General features: G+C 49.9%; 1 protein-coding gene across 2 annotated transcripts in view; it reads left to right on the top strand.

Annotated features, from left to right (window-relative positions):
- The first annotated feature begins 4,433 nt into the window (after positions 1 to 4,433).
- Positions 4,434 to 24,481, top strand: part of FAM53B (family with sequence similarity 53 member B) — a 54,364-nt gene continuing 34,316 nt past the window's right edge. Inside the window, exons 1-2 of one of the 2 annotated variants that reach the window (XM_074875515.1) lie at positions 4,434 to 4,510; positions 22,692 to 22,925. In XM_074875515.1, the coding sequence (XP_074731616.1) occupies positions 22,857 to 22,925 (69 nt within the window). In that variant the 5' untranslated portion in view covers positions 4,434 to 4,510; positions 22,692 to 22,856. Of the gene's footprint in view, positions 4,511 to 21,855; positions 22,068 to 22,691; positions 22,926 to 24,481 lie in introns of those variants that run through there. The other variant, XM_074875516.1, reaches the window with a different exon arrangement.

Genomic DNA, 24,481 nt, shown 5'->3' with positions numbered 1-24,481 from the left:
TCGCTGACACTGGCTTCCATGTATTTCCACGTTCCAGGAATGCACTGGCAGCACTGCAGCCATTGTAAGGAAAATCTGCAAATATATACTCTGCTATGTCCGTTCTACTGTGTTCCAGGGTGCCTGGTAAAAGACTGCCAAAATTTATGTTATTTCATACCAGACAAAATCTTTAAGTATGGTATTTAGCAACATACAGCAAAATTTTCAGTGTTTTGGCACTCGGATTGCTTTCCTAATCTTGGCATGCCGAAAGGTAAAGAACACGACTTGCTACAACAATAACTGCTTTATTTTATAGGCCCTCTAAGCATTTTAACATATCGAATCATCTCCTGTAAAATATGTGGAGAGCACACAGAATATAAACGGGCCAGGCTTTGGCTTTGCATCGCCCTAAGGAGATCTGCTTTTGCATTCCCATCGCTCGCTGCCTTTTCTGGGGTGAGAGGAGAGGAAGGCTGTGGTGTGCAGCGTTACCCACCCCTTGGCTGGATGGGTGATACGGACGCCTGCGGAGGGGACGGCTTTATCGTATGGCTTGGCTGGAAGGACGTTGAGCATGACCTAACCCTTATGGGTAGCAGCTAAATTGAGGAACAATTAATAGATACCTAGAGCTTTCAGTGAAAGGAGATGAGGTGTTACAGCCTCAAGACAAAGGAGGAATGCTGGAGTGTTTTATTTGACACAAATAAGGGGAAAGCCAACTTAATTTCCATTTGTTAGGTAACAGTATAGCTTGAATTGAGCCCATTTCTAGGTTACTGGAAATTAAACCGAGTGCTGTCAGGCAAACAAATGATGTATCCGCAAGGTAGCATATAAATTCTGGATAATCGCAAGTGCATAAGCCTGTGCTGGGGAGGCAGAGCTAATAAACACTAGTGAGGGAACAGAAATAAACCTCAGCCCAGTCACTCCAGCGGCCAAGTATTCATGGACAGTGTCACATGTCAAGCAGAGGTGGGAAGAATGTGCATTTATCGAGTAATTTGAAATGTTGATAGGGTTGTGAACTGAAACCTCTTGTTAGCAGCACAGAGGCGTGCACGCATGGTCTGATAAGCCTGCATCCAGCCTGAAACACCAACCAAGAAAAGGTTCGTCAGATTTTTTCTAATGCTTCCCCTAAAACACAAGTTGGTGCTTCAAGCAGAAGGATCTAGGCCTTTTCGCCCCAATTTGCAGTAGTAATTAGCCTCGCTGACTGCTGCCCTACCCTAGGGCACCTGAACTCCACGGGAGCTGCATTTCTGCTTATCCAGCGTCGCATGCTGCTTTTTGGGCATGTCCACAGCTCCCTCGGTTTTTGTGAATGATGGAGAACAAACTCTTGGCTTATCTTAAGCCGATTCAGATGCAAACATGGCTGACAAAGTGATTAGCGCATTCAAGTGAGAGGAGGGTTCGCACAGGTGTTTTATGGTCTATTTATTTTATCCGTCAACCGTTTCCATCGCACCTAGTCGGGGGCAGCCCGTAGCTCGGCAGTCATGCCCTCTGCCAAGGCAGGGAGGGAGGCAGCAGGCAAAGCGGGGAGCTGAAACACGAAGCTGTTGCACGTGTGCAGCAAATAACCTGTGAAATAAAAGGATTTTTAGGTTTGGTGCAAATCCCATCGTATGCCAAATGTCATAAGAACAACCCTCTCTGCTCAGCAATGCTTCACTTGTTTAGAGTGTCGGGTCTCCTTGATTCAGATACTCTCTGACCTAGAATGTGTTGATCATATTACAGAGATGTGCTTGTTCCCTGGGTATGAAATATCTGTTAAAAATACTTCTGCTCGCTGTTACTTAGATTCTGTGAATTTCAGGATTTCCTCTGAAACCGGAGTGTAGCTCCTGAAACTGGTCTCCATTTTGTGCTGGTGGAGACCTTCGGTGGAGCCAAGATGTCCCCGTGAGTACACGGTACCCAGCACAGCCGGGTGGCTGGGACATCAGCCTGCGACTGGGACACTCTGACTCTCTGCGTGGCCTTGGGTGAGTCCCTTACCATGTTCCTCGCCTGACAGGAGCAGAAGGATAAAACCATAAATAACTGGGATTGCTCAGGTGCTCAGAAGAGCAGCGCAGAGTTGTAGGTCATCATGAAAAGGACACTTCTGAAATTATTAGCAACCGTGGTGCATATGACTTGACTAACAACAAACTGGAGTAGACAGCGAAGCGTTAGAAAGGCTACACAGAAAGCAGGCTGCAACTGCAGCCAAGTCCTGTGCACTGGGAGTGAAGGAAATTGTGTCTGTCCCCAGGGCTCAGCACTCTTACATCTAAATGTTTTAATGACTTGGACCCCAGTATAATTTCAGACGGATCATGGGGATCGTTATGGTTTTTCCTACCCACAGAGTTTCCATCTCTGTAAGGAAGGCAGTGGGTAGCAAAGGCGCTGACATCTGAGACAAAAACACAAATTAAATCAGCTCAGAATTTAACTGAATGAATTTTCTGTCCACGATGACTAAACTCTCATGCCCAGTTCTTTAAAGCTTGAAAATGATTTCCGTCTTTTCCCCTTCTGACAAAGATCTTCTGCACGGTCACCAGAGCAGGGAGCTGTGGCCAGCCTTTACATTTCAACAACGTTACCGAAAATACTATCTGTGGAAAACAGGTTTGTGCTTCAGCAACAGGCTTTCACACACACTGGTAACGCTCCTCAGCCCGCTCATCTGTCGGAAAGCATGGAGGACGAGAGGTACAAAATGCTGGGTTTGGACCAAGCTGCAGCAGCAGACAAAGCAACCTTCTGCTTGGTTCTTGGAGACCAAGCCTGCGCTGCACAAGGCTGCCACGGGAATGGATTCAATTACACTGCAAGCTTTATTACTGAAATATTCAGCTGGGAAACCATAAGAAAACATTGTCAAACTTGATCCCAAACTTCTGGAGAAGGAGTTTGCAAGTGTTTTATTGCTACCAGCCTCAATATGTGATAAGAAAAGCAAATAGCGAGTGGGATGGAGGAGCTTGATGCAAAAACCCCTTCACATCACCAAGCCCTTTTTCCCATTTGTAGCCCACTCATACTGGCTGCTCTGGCCTGATTTTATACGTACTGAGTACGGAGCTGCTTTCGTTGAGCTCAGTCCTCGCTACATTGGCAGGAGCTGCTCCCTTGTTAAATTTTCTCCCGCTACATCTGCTTATTTACCCCCTTTCTTCTTTATGACCTTAAACACTAACTGATGGTCTTCCTTGATATTTCTTCGGTATCTTGGGTTGTGCATCAGCGGGGCAGGACACCCGAAGCACTGCTGGCTTACACAGCTAAAGCCTCCCTTTGCCATTCGGCACGCACATGCCCTTACTCGTTCCCACTTGCCATCCCCAGCAGCGTGCCCGGCCATCCAGCCGGGTAGATGAAATTTAGCCCCGGATTCATTCCTGATGACACCTCATGTTGTCTGCTTGCGCATGTTCAAGATTAATGTTTAGGCTCTGTTTTGCAATGGGTTCTAGATCTTCCTTTTAGCTGTCATGTAGTTTCCTCGTTCACTCTCGGAAGCCTACGTGCTGTGTGTAGATCAGCCTGGATGGATGGAAAATACTGGATTTCTTCTCAAGGCCACCTCCAAAGTGAAGCCAAGTGTTTGGATGCTGCAGAGGACCCCTGGCCACCTTCAGTCTGGCAGCATTTTGCTGAGCTGGCGTTCTGGCAAATGCTTCTTCCCCAAAGAAATGCTGGAAAAACGGAGGGAAATTAGAGAGGGATTTTTCCGCGAATCCCACCAGTGGGTTCGGTGGCAGGTGGCGTGTGTCTGTGATGTACTAAAACTACTTATCGGGGGGACCCTTGCGGCACTCTTGATGGAGTGCAGCTCTTCTCCTCCTCCTCCTCCTCCTCCCCCCCCCAGGCCGTGCCACCAGGAGTCACTCTCGGCCTCTGAACGCGGCCGCGGAGCCCCACGCGGGTCCGCGCTCACCCGCGGCCGTGAAGGCGCAGCGCCAGCCGCCGACCCTTGCGCTCCCCATCGCTCCGTACCTGACCGCGCTTCTTCGATTTATTTTTTTATTATTATTTTTAATCAATTTTGCGGTTTCTCCCTCCACCCCACGCTCCTTCTGGGCGATGTCTCACCCCGGGGAGGCCCGTCCAGGGGGGCTCTGCCCTCCCCCCTTATCCCCCCCCTTCCTCCCCCGCTGCGCCGGGCCCCGTCGCCACCTCCCGCCCCGGGGAGTGTGGGGGGAGCACCGCGGGGCTCCGCAGGTGCGGGCCGGGCTCTGCCTCAGCCAGCCCCGCTCAGGAAGTGACAAGCGCATTTCCTCCTCCCTCCCTCCCCTCCCTCCCCTCTTCCCTTCCTCCCTCCCCTCCCTCCCCTCCCTCCCTCCTCCCTCCCCTCCCTCCCTCCTCCCTCCCCTCCCTCCCTCCTCCCTCCCTCCCTCTCTCCTCCCTCCCTCCGCCCGCCCCGCCCGCAGCACGGCGGCGGCGGCGGCAGCGGCAGCGCGGCTCGGAGCGGCCCCCACAGCCGGCCCGGCCGGGCCGCGCCGCCGCCACCACGGTAAGCGACCGGGCGCGGAGCGGGGGACTGCGGGGAGGGGGGGTGCGGAACGGACAAAGGGGCGGCGGGGCGCCCTGGGGTGCGGCGGGATGGCGGGACACACACACACACACACGGATGGAGGGCAGCCGTGTCCGTGTGTGTGTGTGTGTGTCCGTGTGTGTGTGTCCCCTCACTCCGCCCTAAGCGCATCCTCGCTCCGCCCGGGCGGAGTGGGCTGAAGGGGCCGGGGGGGGCTGCCCGCCTTTATGCCGCCGGGTCCATGCTCCCCCCCCGCCCCAACCCTGGGGACGCGCAGGTCGTGGCCGGGGCACCGCGGTGTTGCGCGGTTGGGCCGCGGAAAAACCGCCCGGAGCGTCCCGAGGGAGCGAGGGGTGGCGGTGTGTGTGTGTCCGGCGTCATGTGCCCCCGGCCGGGGGGTGCCCACGGGGGGAGAATCGCCCCGGGGACCCCCTTTTCCCGAGGAGAGGGGCCGGGGGTAGGGCGGCCTCCCCAAAGCTCCGCGAGCCTTCCTCTCCCTCTCGGGTTACTCTGCCTTCGCCTCTCATTCCTTCATCCGAAGGGATCAACACGTGCTTGCCTTTCTCCGGGCCGAGAGTGGCGTTTAACCGCTGAAATTTGGATTGTTGGCGAGCTCGGGGTGAAAGTCCCCGGGCTGTGGGGGGGCTGCAGCCCAGGGGAGCAGTGGAGGTGGTGGGGTATCGCTGGGGAGATGCTCTCCATCCCGGCCGGGGCTGTCGCACGCGTTTCCCACCGTGCCCCGCCACGCTTTTCACGCCTGGCGAAGCGTGTGCGAGGCAGCTCACGACGGCGAAGGAGGGGTGTGGACCTGGGGCCCCCCCAGGACCATCCCTCCTACCTGAGGAGAGTGCCCTGGCAGCGAGTTGTCCTAGAAAGTCTCTTAAGTCTTGTTTCTCCATTCAGCAACACCAGGTTATTCAGATCGTACAGCACGTGAAAGATTTCACGTATAGCTGTACGTGAAGATTTCGTGAATAAGGGTTTTCTCCTCAATAATTTTAATTCACTTGACGGAGAGAGTGAGTTTGCGACAGCGCGGTGCCTGTCGCGGGGTAGTGCCACCGTCTTTCTGTGCCGTGCGGTCTCCGCAGATGCTGGTGTACCTTGGCAGCACATCCCCTCCTTGGGAAATCCTCTGGAGTAAAAAGTAAGCGTAATTTGTTATGAAATAGGCTGATAGACCAAACTTCAGTTTGCGATTGAAACCAGATGTGCATATTTTCCTTTTGAATCCTCAAACAATAATAAAAGTCTATTTTGACAGATTAAAAACTCCTTGCAAGTGGCAGAGGTAGCAGCGTCTTGTGATAATACTGTAAAAACAGGGAGGGCTGTGAGCATCTCTGCCCGCTTCTCACCACTATCGGGTATCTCCGAGCACAGGAGGCTGCCGCTGCCTTCCCTCCGATCGCAAAGCGCAGATTCCCTCGGCCCGCCTCTGACGCGGGCAGAAATATTTACCAGGGCTTGGCTGAGGGCTGGAAATAGAAATAAAGAAACCCCAAAACAATGTAGATAATGTTTCTAGAGAAAATATTTGGGGTGAGTCATGAAACAGATTAATTAGAGTGATAGTAAAAAACCTGAATTTCAGAGTGGTTTGCTCTGTCCTTACCTGTCATGGCTCAGTGTAGGTTTGAAGAGAGCTTCTGATTTATTTCGTTTTTAAAAGTCCTCCGGAGCCTGAGGATGCTTGTGGTGGTGGGTGTGTTAGACCTGGCTCTGGCATGGCTGGGCTCAGGGGTGCAGGATTAGGGCTGTTCACCCCATGCTGGAGGCACTTTACTGGGAGGAGGACGCAGCCTCTTCACTTTCAAAAGTGTGGGGGGGAAAACCCAACCAGAAAAACCCAACCAAAACAACTTGCCGTGGAATTGTTTCCTCCTTTCCACTTCAAAGGAGCGAAGGACACTCGGCCGAGCATGGCCCCGTGGAGCACGGCCACGCGTGCCGGCGGTTTTGCAGCTGAATCCCTGGATCCAGACTTTCTCACTTCCAGGTTCAACCCAGAGGAGGGAGGGAGGGGAAACTTCTGTGACTTCCAGCTCTGCACAGGGCCAAGGTCTCCAAGAACCACTTCAGTTATAGAAAGCAGATGGCCTTGGGGAGGAAAATCAGTAAGAGCTCAGGCTGTCAAATCCAAAACTTTGCATGTAAAATCAGGGCAGATCTATTCAGTGGATAATTGATTTCTGTGGGTAAGATCCAGATTCTTATATATGAAGATCTAGCAGACTGTGGGACAGAGCTAGCACCAATGTGGGCTAATTTTCGGTTATGGATACCTGCATAAATAAATACATGTGCATAAATATGCAGATAGGTAAACATATACCACTATAAATCCCCAAATCTATTTCAGTTAATTATATGTAATTAATTTTTTTGGTATCAAAGGCGTGCTTCACTTTCAGCAGAGGTGTAGGTAGAACAAGACATACAACTTTTTGCCAAAACACCTGTATTTCTGTGCAGAACAGACATGATGGGCCATGTCCTGAAGGGGGATGGAGGGGAATGAGGTTCATCCAATTTGTCCATTTTATTATTACTGGTTGACTTCTGATTTCTCAAATGACATCTGTGTGGTTTCAGGCTGTTCTTCCTTTTACTTCCTTTCTTGTAATGTATAGAGTTTCTTTTCTCGATCTTCATCAGGATGGAGGTAGTTTGTGCTTCCCTTGTAAAATCTCAGGTAGAAAAGAGGACACTCCAGGTTGAAAGGGCAGATTTTGTTCCCTTCCCCCTCCCATATCACATGGTTTGTAGAATGATTTTGCTGGGAAATAGCCCTAATGAACATTAATCTGTGGCAGAGCAGACTTTGGACCAACGGGCTGGGGCAGGGTGAGGTGCCAGAGATGCTCATAGCTCTTCGGAGAGCTCAGCCCGGAGGGGTTGGGTCTCCTTCCCTCTTCCCAGGGGAGGGGAGAGGGGAAGCAGAGCCTTTGCATCACCAAAACTCTCTCCTAGAGTGAAAATACCTCCAGAAGGACAAGCCTGCATTTTATTCCTGCAGCTGTGGGGGACCAGGCCAGCAGAGGAGCTGGGGAGGTTGTTCCTCTGTAGCTCCTCAAGCAAGCTCTCTTTGTGGCTGACTTTTTTTTTTTTTCTCTTTTTTCTCCCAAAATGGGGAGGAGGAGGAAGAGGAAGCAAGCCTGCTGACTCGGGGAAACAGAACAAAAAAAAAGGAGGTCTGACGGGTGGCGGAGGGCTGTGACTCTCGGCGGTCTCACGTGCCTGGTCCGAGGTGGTGGTGGAGCGAGACAGTGATAGCTCTTTCTTGGCAGGCTCTGCCGGCATGCCGCGGTTCGCGTTGCAGGGGTCCCCACAGGGCCGTGCAAAAATATCACCAAAACAGCTCCTCCAGCGCGTCTGCTCCCCGGAGAGCTAAATATAAACTAATTGGGCAAAGAGAAGGGAATTTTCCACCGGGCTACTCATCTGTGCCTGCGAGCCTGCTGGGTCATTAAGCCTGACGAGCTGCTCCCCCCTGGGGAACCCCCCCGGCCGAGCCCGCTCCCCGCCAACCTCATGGCACAGCACGAGTGCCACCGCTCTCTTTAGAGATGAGACTTTCCATAAATTCCTCAAAAGCGGTCGGGGCAGCGGCAGACCTGAGCCCTGGAGCTCTGGTTCTGCACTCAAGTATCCCTACGAGCAGTGGCTGTGTTATAATTATGAAAAAGGGCTTTTCCAAGGTCACACTACGCGTCCAGCTGCCCGCGACCCAGCTATTTGCTTAGAGCAGCAATGCAGAACATGGCTCTGGTACAGTGAACCGGAGAGCAGATCCTCAGGCTGTTTTGCTTTTACAAACTTTTCCGATTTGGTTGCCTTTAGAGAGACAAAAATTCCCAGGCAAGAGCTTGTTTCTGGAGCCCCACCAAGCTGGTGCGAACTCAGATAGTGCAGGCTGTGGACACGTGAGCCTTTAGTCATGAACAGGTGAAGTAGGTATTGAAAATTAAAAAGTGTCATCACACAATCGATTTACAGCCAGAATTTCTTCTGACTTCAGCTGGTTGATCCATGAGTTTTGAAGTTTATGACGTTTGATATGTTAGATATGTAATATATCGCATCTTCTGCATCTTAACACAATGCTATGGAAGATAAATAAGATTTATTATGTTCGAAGTTTCTGTTGAAATGCACAGAAGGAGGAAACTGTTATACTGACCTGGAGGAGCACCGAAGCCTGCACGGAGCACAGCAGCTCCTGGCACCGCAGGCTGTGGGTCCCCATGCAGGCGGGTGGGGGGTACCCGTGTGACTTTGGCTCCGTAATCGCTATATTTGAGTAATAGTTTTAAGGACTGGTTGAGCGAGTGCAAAAAATCCGTTCTGGTGCATTGAGTTTCTATACCCCCCCTTAAAAAATATGCCGAAGGGAGACTTGGTCATGGTTTTTGCTTTTAGAGGATTAAATAGAGCAGCGTCACTGGTGTCACTCCTCTGTAGTCCATTTGAAGCATCCCTTGAGCTCTATCATTCCCGTATTTGTGGATCCTGGCCATAGCTTTTGCTTTCAGCAGCCAGAGTTCAGGGCTTGCGCCGTGCGGTAGGTATGGGACCGTAGTGAAAGAAGAGTTTTACTTTGTGGCCATTTTGTGCTTATATATCGTTACGTCTCCTAGGGTTTGTAAAAAATGAAATCTGGCAAACTTTGATCCGGCAGCTGGAAAACCTGCTCTCCCTCTCTTTGCTCAAACCAGCCCTCGAAAGGAAGGACTGAAAATCTTTTCGATGGCAGAGGAGAAGCAGGGCTTGGGGGTGGCAGTGCAGAACAATGCTGCTGTCAAGGTGCATCAGCAACTTGCTCGGGTCTCAGCAGCTGGTCTGGACTGGGGGGGTTAAGAGAAGCAGCCCTCATCCTGCTCCGGAGTCCAAGGTATCCTCAGCGATGAGTTAAAGCTCGTTATGCACTTAACTTGCATTTAAGAAATTTCATTTTTGCCCTTTTCCCCATGACGACTCTTGCAGTGACCCAAGACAAGCCTTCGTGCTCCTCTGCCTCAGTTGCCCCAGTTGTACAACCACCGTCATCGCTATTCTGCATTGCTGGGAAATGTTAGGGAAGGATAATGGCATTAATGAAGACAACTAGTGTTGTCTCTGGATAGGACAGCCTAGCAGCACAGTTAGGCTAGGTGACGGTAGCAATTCCCTCTTTCAAGTGATGTGGGAAAGTCACAATACCTGTGAGTTTTGTATATGTGTGCTTACCTTAACGTTACTGAAAACAGCCTCCCAGTGTGCTGGGTAATAGTTGTCAATGATATGAAATTACTTCAGGTATATATATTATTAACCTCACTATCGCATGCTTTTTTGTCCCAGCCATTACAAATGAGTGTTCAATAATATTTTTGAAAGGACAAGTTTTAATGCTATTAAATAGATGCCAAAAGCGAAAATTGTGTGCCAAAGATGAAGATCCATTACAATTACAAAGATACAGAAAGCATTAAAAATACCCACATTTGATTTTGTAGTCTCTCTGTTAATTCAGAAAAAGATTATCTGTATTGGACTATCAGTTGTGTTATAATTGAAATACAGTGCGATGGATGGTACTCCTTGAAGTGAAAGCGTCGTGGTTAATGAAGATTTACAGTTACCGATAGCTTCATTTAGAAACTATCACCCACATTTTTGGTTACTCGTGGTTTATGTTGTTAATAGAAGATTACTTTTCCTGTGGAGGTTTCAGGTGATTTGTTAAGTATTTTAAACTTAACTTTTTAAAAAAAAATTTTTCAACTCTTCAATGTGATGGATCATACTGTTGATGCCCTCCTTGTGCCTGTCTCTTGTGTACCCATCAAGGTGGCAGGTTAAAAAGGAGCTGTGTTAGAGCTGAAACACGAGCCCGGTTTGTCAGCCCTCCCTCCTGGTCCTTGCATGTGCCACCCCAGTGACCGCGCTGGGACACGGGGGGTGCTGGGCGCAGGGTGCAGCAGCTCACATGAGGAATAGGGCCGGGAGAGCCGTGCTCCTGGAGACTGCTCTGTGTGTCACCAGTTTTAGTAATTTTCCAAATTAATTTTCTGAATTCTTGCTGGAGCATGTCTTTTAGAAAAGCCATCCGGTGCAGAGATAAAAACGTGCCATGGATTGAGAACCCTCCTCATCCATTTATTATGCCGGTAGTTTATTGCAATGATAACTGTCCATGCTGTTCAGGAAAAAATTGCACTTTGCCCTTACTCTGGATCTGCGTAGTTTCACCTTCCCACCAACTGGATGTACCCGTGTCTTCAAGTCCCTCAGTTACTCCTGGGGTCTGCTCCAGACCTTAATCAGAGGTGGCAGAAGGCTCCAGATGCCTGTAGTAGTCACGGAGTGCAGAGCACAGAGGCAATACTGTCTCTTCTCCTCCTGGAGATCCCCAGTTTACCCAGTCCACACACACTGGCAATCCCTTGCGCAGTGCAGCAGCCTTCAAGGCGAGTGTCTTTTAAGCAATTTAGTTTTTTAAGGCATATCTTAACATCTCAGTTAAAAACTGCTGGTTGCTTCTCTCTGTTCTGTATTGTCAAGTTGTTCTCCGTATTTAGTGCTCCGCCAGTCTTGAGTCACTTACACAGCACTGATTTTCCTGTTTCCTTTCCAATTACTGCCAGAAATATTACATGGCATGAGGTGAAAGTCTAGTTTCTGTTGAAGCCAATATTGCCAGTTTATTTGCAGGTCTGTTTGAGACATGTCAGTTAGTTATCGATAACTGTCATCCATCTCTGTGCGCTTTAATGAAGTCTGTTTTACCAGCACTCCTTTTTACCGGCATAAAGACGTGAAGGGAGATGAGAGCTCTATTCTCGGTGTTGGTAACTGTGCTTCCCGACTCTCCGTCCTTGGGCTGAAACCTGAGCCTTGCAGGGCTCGTTTTCTCGGGGCCGTCACATTTACCACACTGGCTTGTGCCTGTCCTCTGGGAGTGTCGGCAGTGATGGCTCAGAAGACTTTTTTGGCGTGATCTTATAGAAGTTGAAGGTCTAAATTATTTGGAGCTGTTGTTTAAGAAAGATCTATATTTAGTGCCTGCTGTTTAATATCATCCCAGGTTACTCTTGACAAACATGACCATATCGTTTTACCTTCTCCTTAGGATGGTGTTATATATTGACCATTTCTCCCTTTTCTGCATTGTGACTGGTGTTCCTGCCATTCTTTCTGACTATGCAGCAATATTGTCAGTGGGACTTCTTTTTGTCCTTAAAGTCTATAAAAAAACGTTATATCTGGTTTTCTAACAGAGCCTGATGTTTAACTTGCGGTTTCGTGCATTTTAAGGTGGTGTCATTATTTTAGGGACTTCATAATGATTTACAAATTCTAGGATTCGTTAATTCCTTCACTCAATAGTGTAGCAAGTTGATACTTATTTTTCCATGTGATGAAGGTGGACATTTTTGCTGCCCTGTTTATTATACTGGGCAATCATTCATGTTTGTGCACTGACAAAATACCTGGCGCGATTCCCTTCCCGATAGCCTGCTGGCAGCTTTGGAGCCGGGATGGGATGCAGCATTTAGGTCAGTTCTCCTCGGGATGCCGTTTCAGCAGGGGGTTTCGTGGTTCACACCGTGCTGGTGCTGAGGCCGACCCCTCTGTCCTTTGGGCTTCCTGTTTCCACGGCACAGAGGAATCTGTTTCTCCTCCTGATTCTCACCTGTGGCGTGGGAGGAGGAGGAATGTATGGAGAATATTCACAGATGGAGACTCTTGGGGTGGAAAATGCAGACTTTATTTATTTTTTTTTCCCCCTTTACTGCATGTTCACACTGTCATAAATGAGCTCGAGGAAGACTGGGCAGGACAGTGTTTCTGCCAGCCCAAATAAAAGCAGGGACTGTTTTCATTTCCACTTACTTTTTTTTTTCTTTTTTTTTTTTTTTCCCCCCGTCTCCAAGACAGGCTGCAAAATCTGGGCTTTTATGGGTGCCAAGCTATAGTGGGGTTCATCCCACTCTGACTGCATGGAAATTGGGCACCTACAGGGGATGAAGCATCCCAACGCCGGGAAAATTGTCCTCTGCAGCGTTATTTCTCCAACTGGGAGATCTCCTGGTGGGGTATCTTGCTCTGGGGCAGCGAGAGCCAGCTCGCTGGAGCTGTGCCCGTACCCCAGGCTCGCAGTGGTGTGGGGGGAAACATTTCACTGCCCGGCCCTCAGGGAGCCCCTGAAGGAGCCAAACCTGCAGGAGGTTTGGGCTCTACGTGCTGCTGACACCTCGCAGGAGCTGAGAGTGTGTTATAGCCACAGATTCTGTATTATTCCAGCCTCGCAAGCGTCCCTCTGCGATATTAAAAACACCAGCTGAAACCCAAGTCCAAACTCTCGATGAATGACTCCGTGGAAATGCTGTCGGGCGCGTTTCGGTGCTGCTTTGGCTTTGATTTAAATGGTAAATATGGTGAGTGGGTGTTTGCTTTGACTTCTTCCTTGTAGTGAAAGACTTCCTTTGAGGGAAGGGGAAGCCTCCGGTACTATTCCCTATCACAGTGTTAGACCATTCTGCCCATGGCTTGGTGTTGGCGATGCCATCCCTGTGTGCCCAGGCCCCGTGCTGCCAGGTTTGCCCAGCAGCAGTGGGAAACCCCTGATTTCCCCAAGTATGGGGGATGCCTTGTGCCCAGGGCTCTGCTCGCGCGTGTGAATAACACTCGCAGAGCCTGGTTTTTCCATCTGTATGCGGCGTGATTGTCTCACCCAGCTGGGATGATGCTGCAGGACATGCTTGACTTTTGAAGGCATCTCCCCCTGCCTGTCTCACACTCTTAAGCTCTGTTCCCCTCAAAGCTTCCCAAAATCCCCTCCAGCTTTGGCCGCACCAGGTTTATGTGTTGGAAATAGCCTTGCTGTGCAGCGGGTGGTCGCTGGAGGAGGCAGGGTGGTTGCAACCCATCGTCTCCTTGCCCTGCTGCATTAGGAAGAGCGCCCCGCTCCTCCTCCCACATTCCCCCGTCTCCACCAGAGCTATCAAAACTGGCTCCTTGGCAGCCCATGCACGTAGGAGCCGTCTTCTGGTAACAGATTGTTATGTATTTAATGAACCCGAGGAAAACAAGAAATTTGAAGGCTGTGGGGCGATACAAGTTTGCTGTTCAGTCTGCCAAATTCACGCTAATTCAGACAACTCACAGATGTTTGGCTCCTTGTTCGTTAAAGAGATTTATATAAGATGCAGGGCTCGGAAATTTATTCCCGGCATGCCAGAGAGATGGAGGTGGCAGCATCGGCAAAGGTTTCCCGGCCCCGGACTCCTTCCCTCCCTCGGCAGTCGCGCTGCTGCCGTACCTTCCTCTCGCCAATGTTGATGGCAACGAAGAGACAAACAGCAGGGAAATGTGCCTTTCAGTCGCTAGGAGGATTAATAAAGGCTCTAGGTTCGTATTTCAGGAGCCAAGGAGCTCTTTGAAAGCTATTTCTCAGCTGAGGAGTGAAACCCCAGAGGTTGCCCAAGAGCAGAAGTAGTTTGGTCTAATGCAAACAGCAGTCTTGTAGGGTTTGCAGGTAACGGCGGGCACTGTGTCCACCCTGTGTGGGCACAGAGACCGTCTGCTGAAAGCATTTGAAACTTTTAAAATGTTGCCTGCCTAGTTTGGGTAGATAATTTCAATTTTTGGAAGGTTCTAAGTGATCATTTTGCTGGGCTTTACATGAGCGTTCTGCAGTCTTAGGGTATTTAGCCATAAAAGAGAAGTGGTAGGAGATGATGTGAAGCCTGGCAATCAGTGCATATATCCAGCATTTCCCTACTTTAAATCCAGATATTTCTTTAGGGGCTGTTGGCCTCTACTGATTCTCCAGCTCAGCCTCGAAAAAGGGAGAAATCTGACTTGGAAGCAGTATCCAAATCTGTTCTGAGAGCGATGATGGTGTTCTAGCACTTGGCAAGCTTTCCTCAGTTACACTATGAGATGTCCCAGATCTTGCTCGTACTTGGTCCACATGGTGGTTTTTTGGTGGTCACTTATGAGTTGAAAGCATCATGGCTGGCGTTGCAGCGCTGAGCCCGTTTTGCAGCTGCAAGACAACCTTCTCACAGAGACCCCAAGAGCTCTGGAGCAAGGAGGCTTGGGCTGGCCAAGAAGTGCCCTTAACCCTCGAATGATCTGGCTGTAAGTAGGTGGACAGCATGTTATAGAGGTAGGTTAAGATGGGTTTATGTGCTCTTTGAAATTGTTTATGCTTGAGAAGTGAGTCTGTAAAAATGGCGTTGTGGGGCTGCGTTTACTGTCTCCGTCTCAGACATTCCAGGTTGTATATGGGCAAAAAATACAAGGAAGAAACAAGAATTGGTTTTTGTGTCTGTTTACTAGAGCAGCACACTCCAAGCAGTAATTAAAAGTAAACCTGGACTCTGCTGGCGTGTTCAGCATCCCTAGTTGTTGAGATTAAGCAGCCAAAGCAATTCTCAATTCAGCAATTCCTCAGCTTTTGGGAGTGTGGCCAACACTCACAGTGTCTCACAGACCATTGCAAATTCTTGTAATAAATCTCACAATTGGGGGAAAGGAAAAGTAGAAAGGTGAGATGGTTTGTTGGATGAGCAGGCTGGACTGTTGCTGCTGCTGCTCTTCTCCAGAGAGAACCCTTGGTCCAGTATTTCCAATATTCCTTGGAGATATTACTCAAAATTAGCAGCGGTCTCCTAATGACTGGATTAGGCAATGATTGCAGGTTTGCTCAAAGAGGACGTGCCATTTCTACAGGTGTTTTTCAGACTAAGACTGTGCTGTAGGATATGTCTAAACGTTGGCACTGTGCAGAAATATTGGCAATGTCTATCCCCAGGGCAGCGTGGCTGCTGGGAGGGCTGCGTTCCTGTGGGGTTCCCTGGGACCAGTCCTGCCGGGGCAGGAGGACGCTGGGCTCGTGGGGCTGAGCTGTGCTGTAGCAGGTCTGGGCTAAGCTGGTCCCGGCGTTGCTCCATGGCAAAGCAGTGTGCTGGGGGTGCAGCCTCACGGTGGAGCAGCTCATCAGCCTATGTGAGGAGTGAGTCCTTTGACGGTCTGACATTGGTCTTCCACGAGAATTTATGTGTAGGCTGAACGTGCAGTCAGGAGGTATCGAAGACCCCGTGTTAATGCTCTGAATGTGTGTGCTCTTCTCTTAACTACTATGTGTGAGTTGTCGTGCAGCAAGCTGGGTCCTGTGTCGTCACTCCTCACATCTAATTGGCATCTCTCCGCTGGAGACCAGCAGTCTCCCCGTTCGCACCTCTCGCTTGCCGGTTGCTGTTTTGCAATGACTAATTTTGCTCTCTTCTTTTCCTTTTCAGTTGCCAGGGAGGAAAAGGCAAAGTCACTGCCAGCACCATTTTCTTCGAGCTAAGATGTTGAGACAAAGCACCTCTGCCCCTACCCCATCCTTTCAGTCTCTTTCCACTGCTTGTGTGTAAGGGAGTCTTTCCCCTGCCACTCCTATTCCCTAAGAGCACGGGGGCAATAAACCTGATGTGTTTTACTCAACTAGATGGTGTGTAATTTTCCTTAATTGCTCTTATTTCTTTTCGGTGAGAGCTTGCACGCAGATGAGGTCCAACCCAAATGTGCAGGTCTGTGTGTGAGCTTCAGGCTCTCCCTAGAGACTGAGGGTGTTCGGACCTGTGTTTTGGGGCTCAGGGTGTTTGGGGACCCACTGCCTTGTGTGACTTTGGTGTTGGGTTGAGGTAGTGCCCAGGCACTTGGAGCCAGGGATCGGAGTGAAATGATAGATTTTTTTATTTGCTTAGTAATTAATTTATGGTTGTGGGCAGGACCCTGATATATCTGTTGCTCCTGGTAGTGAGTGTTAACCTCAGGCCTTTGTAAACCATGTTGCACGTGGCCATCCGTGGTGGCTGCACGTCGTATTTTCTGTTCCTGACACGGCCCCTCGAGACGGGTGCTGTTGGTGGTAAACCTCAGGCTCCTTCTAGCTGTGGATTTTATTAGTGTGGCTGTAGAGGTCGGCTCTGTCTGGGCTGCCCTGCGCTGGCAGCTCTGCGGCGCACTGAGTGCTGGGCTGCGTTGGCGAGAGCCTCCGTTCCTGTGTGAAGCCGTCGGTCGTAAGCAATGAGGTGATGCAGTTCTTGAAGCTGCGCAGACCTACGGAGCGATGCTCATCTTAAACACAACCCATTATTGCTTTCCCCTTTGCTATGCCGGCCGTTAGAAATGTTAAGTGTAGGCAAGTCTTTCCTTATTAATTAATGCTGAAAGTGTGCCTTTATCTTGCTAGCCCTGGAAAAGCCTAGTCTAGCTGCAAACAGGAGGCAGAGGAGAACATTTCTTTATTCCTTGGCTGGTAATTTCCAATTACTTGGAGCGTGTGGCAAGCCCAAGTCCTTGCCAGGCAGGAGGGGAGCACCACGCAGGACGCGTAGTCTCCTGCACCAGAGCCCTTCTCCTGCCCCTCGGCAGGACTGTGCTTGCCCTTCCAGGAGCTGGGGAAGACCCTGTGGAGCAGAAGGAGGTGACTGCAGGCTCAGGGTGAGATGGGGCAGTGCTGCAGCCTTTCTGCTCTGAAGGCTGGGCAGCCTGGGGCAGCTCTTTCCTCTTGACAGAGTCCCAGAGGACGATCCCGACACGGCTGCATCCGTGGAAATTTTGTCCTTTGAAGTCACATGCGCTGACTCATGATCCTGTTTACTCAGGACTAGTCCATGGGGCATTTTCAGAGCGTAAAGACTTCTTCTCAGGCCCTGAATGGCATCTTTCATATTTATTGGTGGGTTTTACCCCTTATATAAAATCAATACTCGCTAATGACGTGGAAGAGTGCTCAAGCAAGGGGAGCCAGCTGCCCAGAACTGAGCACCTCTCAGCCCTGCTGCAGAAGGCAAATCACTGCCCCAGTGAGGAAATGAGCCCACACTTAGCTACATGCAAATGACAGGCTTCAAGGATTTTTTCCAAATTCATAATGCAATAAATCAATCAATTGAAGATGTACCTCTTGGTTTTGTCCAAAGCACTGATGGTGAGACAGGCTGTGCAATGAGGACACTCAGTGTAACCCCAAATCCCTCCTAAGAAGCAGAAGGATGGGGAGCGGGGCGTGATTTTTAGTTTGGATAAAGATTGTAACGTGATGATGCTCTGTAGAAAGCCTTAAACCCAACAATTTTCAATTGCAGTAACCAGTTTTGGCTATTTCCCCAAGTTCCTTGTAAGTCACCTGTAGCATTTGGAGGGGGGTTGGCCGGCTGGGGTGTACCTGGGCTCCACAATGATCTGTCTGGACGGAGAAACTGAGATTTGTGTAACAGGAGGGGAATTTCTGTTTAATTGGTAAGAGGGGGAGGGTGGTTAAGCCTTTGAAACATGCTCAGAGTTTGGCCCAGAGGGATTAGGTTTGGTTCTTCAGACGTGTGTGTCTAAACTACATTAATTAAACTCCACGATCACAGCGGCTCTTCGCTCAGCCCGTCATTTTCCACTCGGAGGAAGCGAGGTTGGCGTTTTCCACTGCCAAGCTGCATTTACTGCTTTTCCTCTCAGAGAACCATTTATATCAAACTGCTGTGTCTATCCTTGCTCGTATTTGTTGCTCCTTTGTGACATTTGCAAGTTGTGAACTGGTGTTACTGAGCCCTCCTGCCCCGGGATAAACCTTGGGGCAGCAGCTGCCAGATGATGTGCTGAGCTGGGAGACTTGGCTTGCTCCAGCCTTCCCTCCCAAAGCACCTTGTGCCTTGGCTCTCCAGAGCCTTACAGCCAGAGTTTGCGGTGTAGTGATGGAAATATTTTTTTGCTGAGCCAAAGCATGCTCTCGGTTGCACCATAGCGTTTTGGAATGATGCTGCTGGTGGCGAAGGAGCCAAGCCCACAGCTACGCCAAGGATGAAGGCTGGGCTTGGGTGTTTGTTCTTCCTCCTCTTTCAGAGTTTGGGAGGGGTTTGGAAGTGGCTGCCTGGAGAGGGATGGGCAGCTCTCGGTTTCATTTGGAAAATAAAGGTCAGGAATGCTTCCCTTTTCCTCTTGCAGGGGTTTAAGAAAACTTTCTGTGCAGTCAAAAGGGTGCCTGAATATTTCTTCAGGCACGGCACAGGGAACAGTGCTGGGGCACAGGGTATGAGGCAGGGTCCTGTGTGGGTCGTGGCTTTTTCACTGAAGGCTTTGAGCAGCCTTAAAAATTCAGCAGGGGTGGGTGATTTATATTCCGAGAGCGATCCCACTGTGCTGCTTGCAAGGTGTATCAGTATGCAAAATACAGCTCTGGCTCCTCGTTCCTGTGCGTCCTTTCCGCCTGTAAATAGGTTTTATGTCAGTGTGTGTGTCTGGAGATGGATTATTTGAGCTGGACAGGGGTTGAACGTTTTCTGTACAGAGGGTGGTAGTCCCACAGCAGGTGGAAATCTGTGTGATGCTGGTCCCCAGTCATCAGGAAGAGTACTGCTGGGGGTCAGACGTATGGGTACACGATACTGGTTAATGTTCAGACTCGCTCCAGCTGTGGCAGAGCATCCGACAGACAGTTTGCTAAATCCTGAGGTCTTTTCCATATGCTTCAGTGTGCTTAGAGTCCCCTGTGGTAGCACCACTTGTGGTGTGGGGAGTGGGACCTCCCTACAGGGAAGGACCGTTTGCCCACGGTGAGCAGCTCTAGGGCTCTGCTCCTTGCTGGTACCTTGTAAGGAGCATATTTGTTCACAAGTGTTACCTTTCAAGCCTGTTTGAAAGTTGGATCATCTGACTTACCCTTTTGGAGGGTAATTTTTTTCCAAGCCCAACACTGCGATACTGTCCAGAAAGCAGCTCTAAGAGAAACCTCTTTCCACCTCTGCAACTGCAGAGATCACAGAGGCTTCTTCTCAGTCTGTAGTTTGAAGCGATACCCGTGGAAAAAGCACGGTTTGCTAAAATTTGGGGATTTCCATCTACTAGTGCTGCTCATGGGTGCTCCATGCAGCTCAGGAGACCGTGTCTATCCCAGTGGCCGTGGCCTAAGTCTAAACTTAACCTTGACGGAGGGGTGGAGATAGTTCCTTTAGCTGATTGCAAATGAGGAAATACATTTAAAATAATTAATGGTCCCCAAAGAGTATCTTGTTATTAGCATGAGTGTGTGTGAAAGCCTCCAGACTATAAATACACAGTAGTTTCCTCCTCAGAGTCGATAGGGAGAACATCCTGGGTCTGCAGAAGTGTTTCTGTCCCACAGCACTTGTTTGCATCAAGAGGACATGACGGGGCAGGACTGTGCTGGGTCACGCCGTGCGTCAGGAGCCCGGTGAAGCAGGATGGGGAGCCAAAGATCACATTTCACTGGAAAGTTTTCCTTTTTATTGCCGTTTCTCGGTGGGGATGATTTCAAAACCCAACCAAGCGGTAGTTAAAACAAAAGAGCCCAGACCTAAAAGCGCACCTCGGACCCGACGTTAGGCGGTGTTAACTGCCAGCTTGCCGGCAGTTTGCGGCATTATTGTTAGGGTCGTGTTAATTGCAGGAGATGCAGTGGAGCAGGGAGAAAGGAGGTGCGAGGTGGTGTGAGGTGCAGCCTGTCCGACTCGGGCAGGCAGCGTCTGCCTGTACTTGCCACTGTTCCTGCCTGCTGGCTGCCGCACGCCTGGGTGTGTATAGGAGTCTGCTGCAGCAACATTAACCATTACCTTAGGGAAAGATAATTATTCGTGAAGAAATCATACCCTGTTAACGAGGAACTGTGCTTAACTGCTTTCATGCTGCTCTGAACGCTTGTTTGATCTCTGCTTGCCATGCTGCTGCCGTGCCGGCAATGGGCCTGGCGTCATCCCAAACACAGGGAGTCCGGCCCCGTGGCCAGCATCCCTGTCTCTGTGTTGGGATCAAGGACAAACGAGACTGTGGCAGATAAAAATATAAACCTTGAGTGTTTTTAGTCCCTGTCCTGTGCATTAGCCATCTCTACAGTATGGCTCAGGGAGCAGGAGGGCACCGCCAGCTCTGCTCTGGGGGTTTCCCCAGCGATGGGGGAAGGCTGGAGCCTCCCAAAGAGCCCGCTGCTCCTCATCCTGGGGGGATCTTTAAATCTGGCTCAGCTCCCCTGGCTCGGAGGCACACACTGGGGTCTAAGCACTGCTGGGCTGCTGTGGGCGCGCTGGTCTTTGGGAGGGTGCTGGCCCCGCAGGAGGGGATCTTTCCTTAGGGAGCGGGAGCTGTGTTCTGGCAGCCAGCTCAGACATAGGCGAGGGCAGCCACTGCCCTGCTCCCTGTCCTCCGTCTGCGGCTCAACCACGGTAGCTGGTGGAGCTAAAATTGCAGGGAGAGCACTCACAAGAAGGAAAAGGAGATGAGCCAGCAAGGATGGGTGCTGTGCAGCTGCCAGGGGTGCCACGTTGTGCTGCTGAGGCCCCGTACCGGTGTTGGGGATCTTGCTGTAAAACACTGGAGGCTTCAGCAGTGAGCATACCATCAGTGTTGCTTGTTTTCCTCCGTATTGCTGTTTCCATGTTTTTTGGGCCTCACTTCCATGCATTTTTCGTTTGTCCCCATCTGTTCCCTGTTGTGCAGCCCTTTTCGAGGAGCATCCCCTCACCTTGAGTTTGTTCAGAACCTGGTGTAAGCAGCCATCCGTCCTCAACAGGACCTCTAGATTTTGATGTAAGGACCATCAAAATGCAGAAATGTAAACTCTTGTGAAGCTTATTAATGACTATACAGTGACTCTTTCTGCTTCTTCCTGGAAAACAGCTTAATGTCCCCAAGCTGACTCCAGCACAGGGCTCAGGGAGCCTTGTAAGCAAAACTTTGGGGGGTCCATGTGCTGTAACAGAGGTGTCTGAGCTGCCTCCAGGATCCCCAGGATATTGCAGCCCTGCGGTGATGGGGGCACATTTGACAGTTTCCATTTGGTCATTGGGTCACCCAGAGGTTTATGGTGAAGCTACCAGTAAATTGTACATTACAAGCCCACTGATGTCCCATAAGAAGCTGGAGACTGTACCAGGTGCCCTTGGGAACAGTAAATCTTTGGAAAATGTATTGATTCCCAATCTTGGCTTTGCACTTTGAATGAACTTTGTCCTCACAAAATAATAGAAGGTGATTTTTCTTCACCAGCCAGCTGGCCTTCAAATGAGCTACTCTTAACACCATTGTAAGCTCTAATCCGAGTAAACACAGAAAAGATGGTTTACAAGCTGGGAATAGAAGCCATATCAGTTCATAATGAGGTTTAATACTTAGTGGCATATTCTCAAATATTGTCCTTAAATGTCACAATTGGGTTTTGAATGTGTGTTACAAAATCAGTGTTTTATACTCTTTGGATTATGCGAATGGTGGTTTTGGTTGTTTGCATGAACTGCAAGGGAACAAAATAGCAAAAAAGGATTAGAGGAGTGATTTGGTAAAAACACTGATTAATATAATCAGATTTGAATTACAATCTGTCTGCTTTTGCACGGCATTAAGTAAGAGAGGATGCCAGGAGGTGAGACAGAGCTCATGGTCAAGTCTGTGCGGTGCCGTGTGAGACTGGCTTGCAGTTTGTTTTTTAATGTGCACTCCTCAATGTGCAGACTTTAGCTTTTCCTGCTTACAACTACCTGAGAAATCGGTAAGGAACAGGAGGCATGGTGTGGCCCTTAGGATTTCAGGGCAGAGGGCTCTCTTCCTTGCAAGCAACTCTTTGCCTTGTTTTTTTCCCCAAATGGCTCTATATGACTTGGGAATCGGGAAGTAACTTGGGTGGGATTGAGGCATCCTGGGGATTTTACAGCCTTAATGATGCTGGAGTGGCTTTTTCTGCTGGATGTCTGCGTCCAGTTGGTCTGGAGGCAAAGGCTTCTGCGAAATCAACCCTGGGGTTTAACAGCCCTTCTTTCAAAGCCTTGGTATCTTTGATATAGGGGATATGAGTTCCCTTTGTAAAAGGGAGAAATCAAAGGAAATAATTATTTATTTATTTATTTATTTGCCTGAAATGGTTCTGTTCCTCCGGATCGCCTCGTGTAGCTTACGTGCTTCCAACAGCTCGTGTGAGTGCCCGTCCCGTGAAACACCTCTGCGCTGTTGGGCTGCAGAGGAACACCAACAATATTTAAGAATTTAAAATAAATACTCTCCTGGAGTAACCGCTGTCGGGGTGTTTTTCAGGCAGTGCTTGCCCCTTGCCCAGCACACCGACCCTCCGTCTTGCCATCCCCCCCTTAAAGCTGTTCTCCTCTCTCTGTGTGTGTAGGGAGTTTTCCACACTTGGAGGCTGTTCCTGCGCATCCCCCAAGGAGCCAGTGGGGCTGAGCCTTTCCCGGGGGAAAAATGGACTGAAAGAGGAGCTTCACCAGACCGCGGCTGCCGGCGCCCTTCGCCTGGACCCTGATGGACTCAGAGGCAGGACTGCATTACCATGGTGATGATCTTAACCAAAACTCGGGAAAACAAAGGTGCTGACTCTGTAACATGCAGGACTGAGCTGGTAAGCTTTGTGAAATCTTTGTTCAGAACTCTTTTGCTGCCAAGAGCTTTGCCGTAGCTTTATAATAAGGGTTTTTTGTGCTGCAGGGCTGGATCTTTAGATGGTTTATAGCACTGATTTCTACTGAGCTGCATTTAATATCCAAGGAGCAGGTGATTATTAAATGATTGGAGTGCTGTGGCTTTTGCATATGTGAATTTCAGTAAGCGTGCAATGGAATAAACAGTAGAAAAAAATAAAATCAATGCCATGAATAACATCAGCGAGAAGTTGCTTCACCAACAGCAAACAGATGCTTGTCATTAATAGAAGGATGAGCAAGTGGGGAGCAGGATCAAGTGGGAGATGGCGAAGGGCAGTGCTGTGATACTTAACAGTCTCGCTGGCAGCCTGGAGAGATGCAAATCCAACCATACTGAATGAGCAGGCAGCAAAAAAAATAACAAATCAGGGGCAGCAAACAGACTGAATGATGCTGCAAATGGTGAGCGAGGCCGTGGGGCTGAGCATTCCTATGGTAGTGGGAAATGAGGGGCAACACGTTGTCTGGAGGCAGCATCAGAGCAAGTGAGGGTGGGGAGCAGGGGCAGGAGGAGGAGGTGTAGGATGGTGGAGAGCCACCTGAGAAAGTCCAGAGCAAGGCTGGTTGTGGATGTTTGGTCCTCTGTCCTCCAGGAGAGATGGTCATAGTCTGAGGAGAAATTAGACCGAAAGGCTATTCCTCACAGGGTGCTCTGGGAGTCTCAGATAAGGGCGTGCAGGAGCACAGCAGGAAGCATCTGGCAAGGCTAGCCATAAATGGGCACTCTGAGAATAAAAGAAATATAAATACCTAAGTTTGCTAAGGATGACAAACTGTCCGGCCGAGCTTCCCGAGCAGATAGCGCAGCATGCCAGGGCGAAGGCAGGCTGCCCTGGCAGTGCGTGGCAGAGGAGAAGGCAAGCAAGCCAGAGGCACCGTTAAATCCTGCCTTAAAAGGTTGAGATTTGGGAAGGAAAGGTATGGAGATATTAGAAGAATATCCTTGCTTTAGTGTTGGCTCCTGCCAGGAAGGCAGCATCTCCTGTGGCTGCTGTTCCTCAAGGGACGAGAGGGGAGAGCACCCGATGCCGGCTCTGCCCCAGGAGGTGCGTGGGGCAGGTGGAGGGGAACTTGCCTGCAGAGAGGCAGATGAGAAGTAGTTTCTTCTCCTGCTACGGGAAGGGATGGGCCCCTGGGCTGTCCGATGGTAGGCAGCGGAGGTGCAGAGCTGTAACGCGAAACTTTGCCCTCGCGTGTTTGCCGAGTGCCTCCCGCAGCTCTGGGGCTGGGTCAATAGTGCAAGGAGAGTCCTAGTTACACAGGTTGAATAGCCGGGTTGTCCAGGCTGTTAAATTGGGGCAGATGTTCACAAGAAGGCTGATCCACCAAAGAAAGCAAGAGTTTTTCCATTGACTTCATGGGAAAGGCCAAAAAGCAAAACCTAAAGGAAATAAATGCCTGAGCAGTGGGGCAATATCACCTACCAACACCCAGTGGGTTCGTTTGGTTAAGCTCCCAACTTGACGTTAAGACA

Source organism: Strix uralensis, chromosome 7, assembly GCF_047716275.1.
Source record: "Strix uralensis isolate ZFMK-TIS-50842 chromosome 7, bStrUra1, whole genome shotgun sequence".
NCBI classification, from domain to species: domain Eukaryota; kingdom Metazoa; phylum Chordata; class Aves; order Strigiformes; family Strigidae; genus Strix; species Strix uralensis.
The sequence above is the reverse complement of the archived record's forward strand: the minus strand, read 5'-3'. Positions and strand labels throughout refer to the sequence as shown.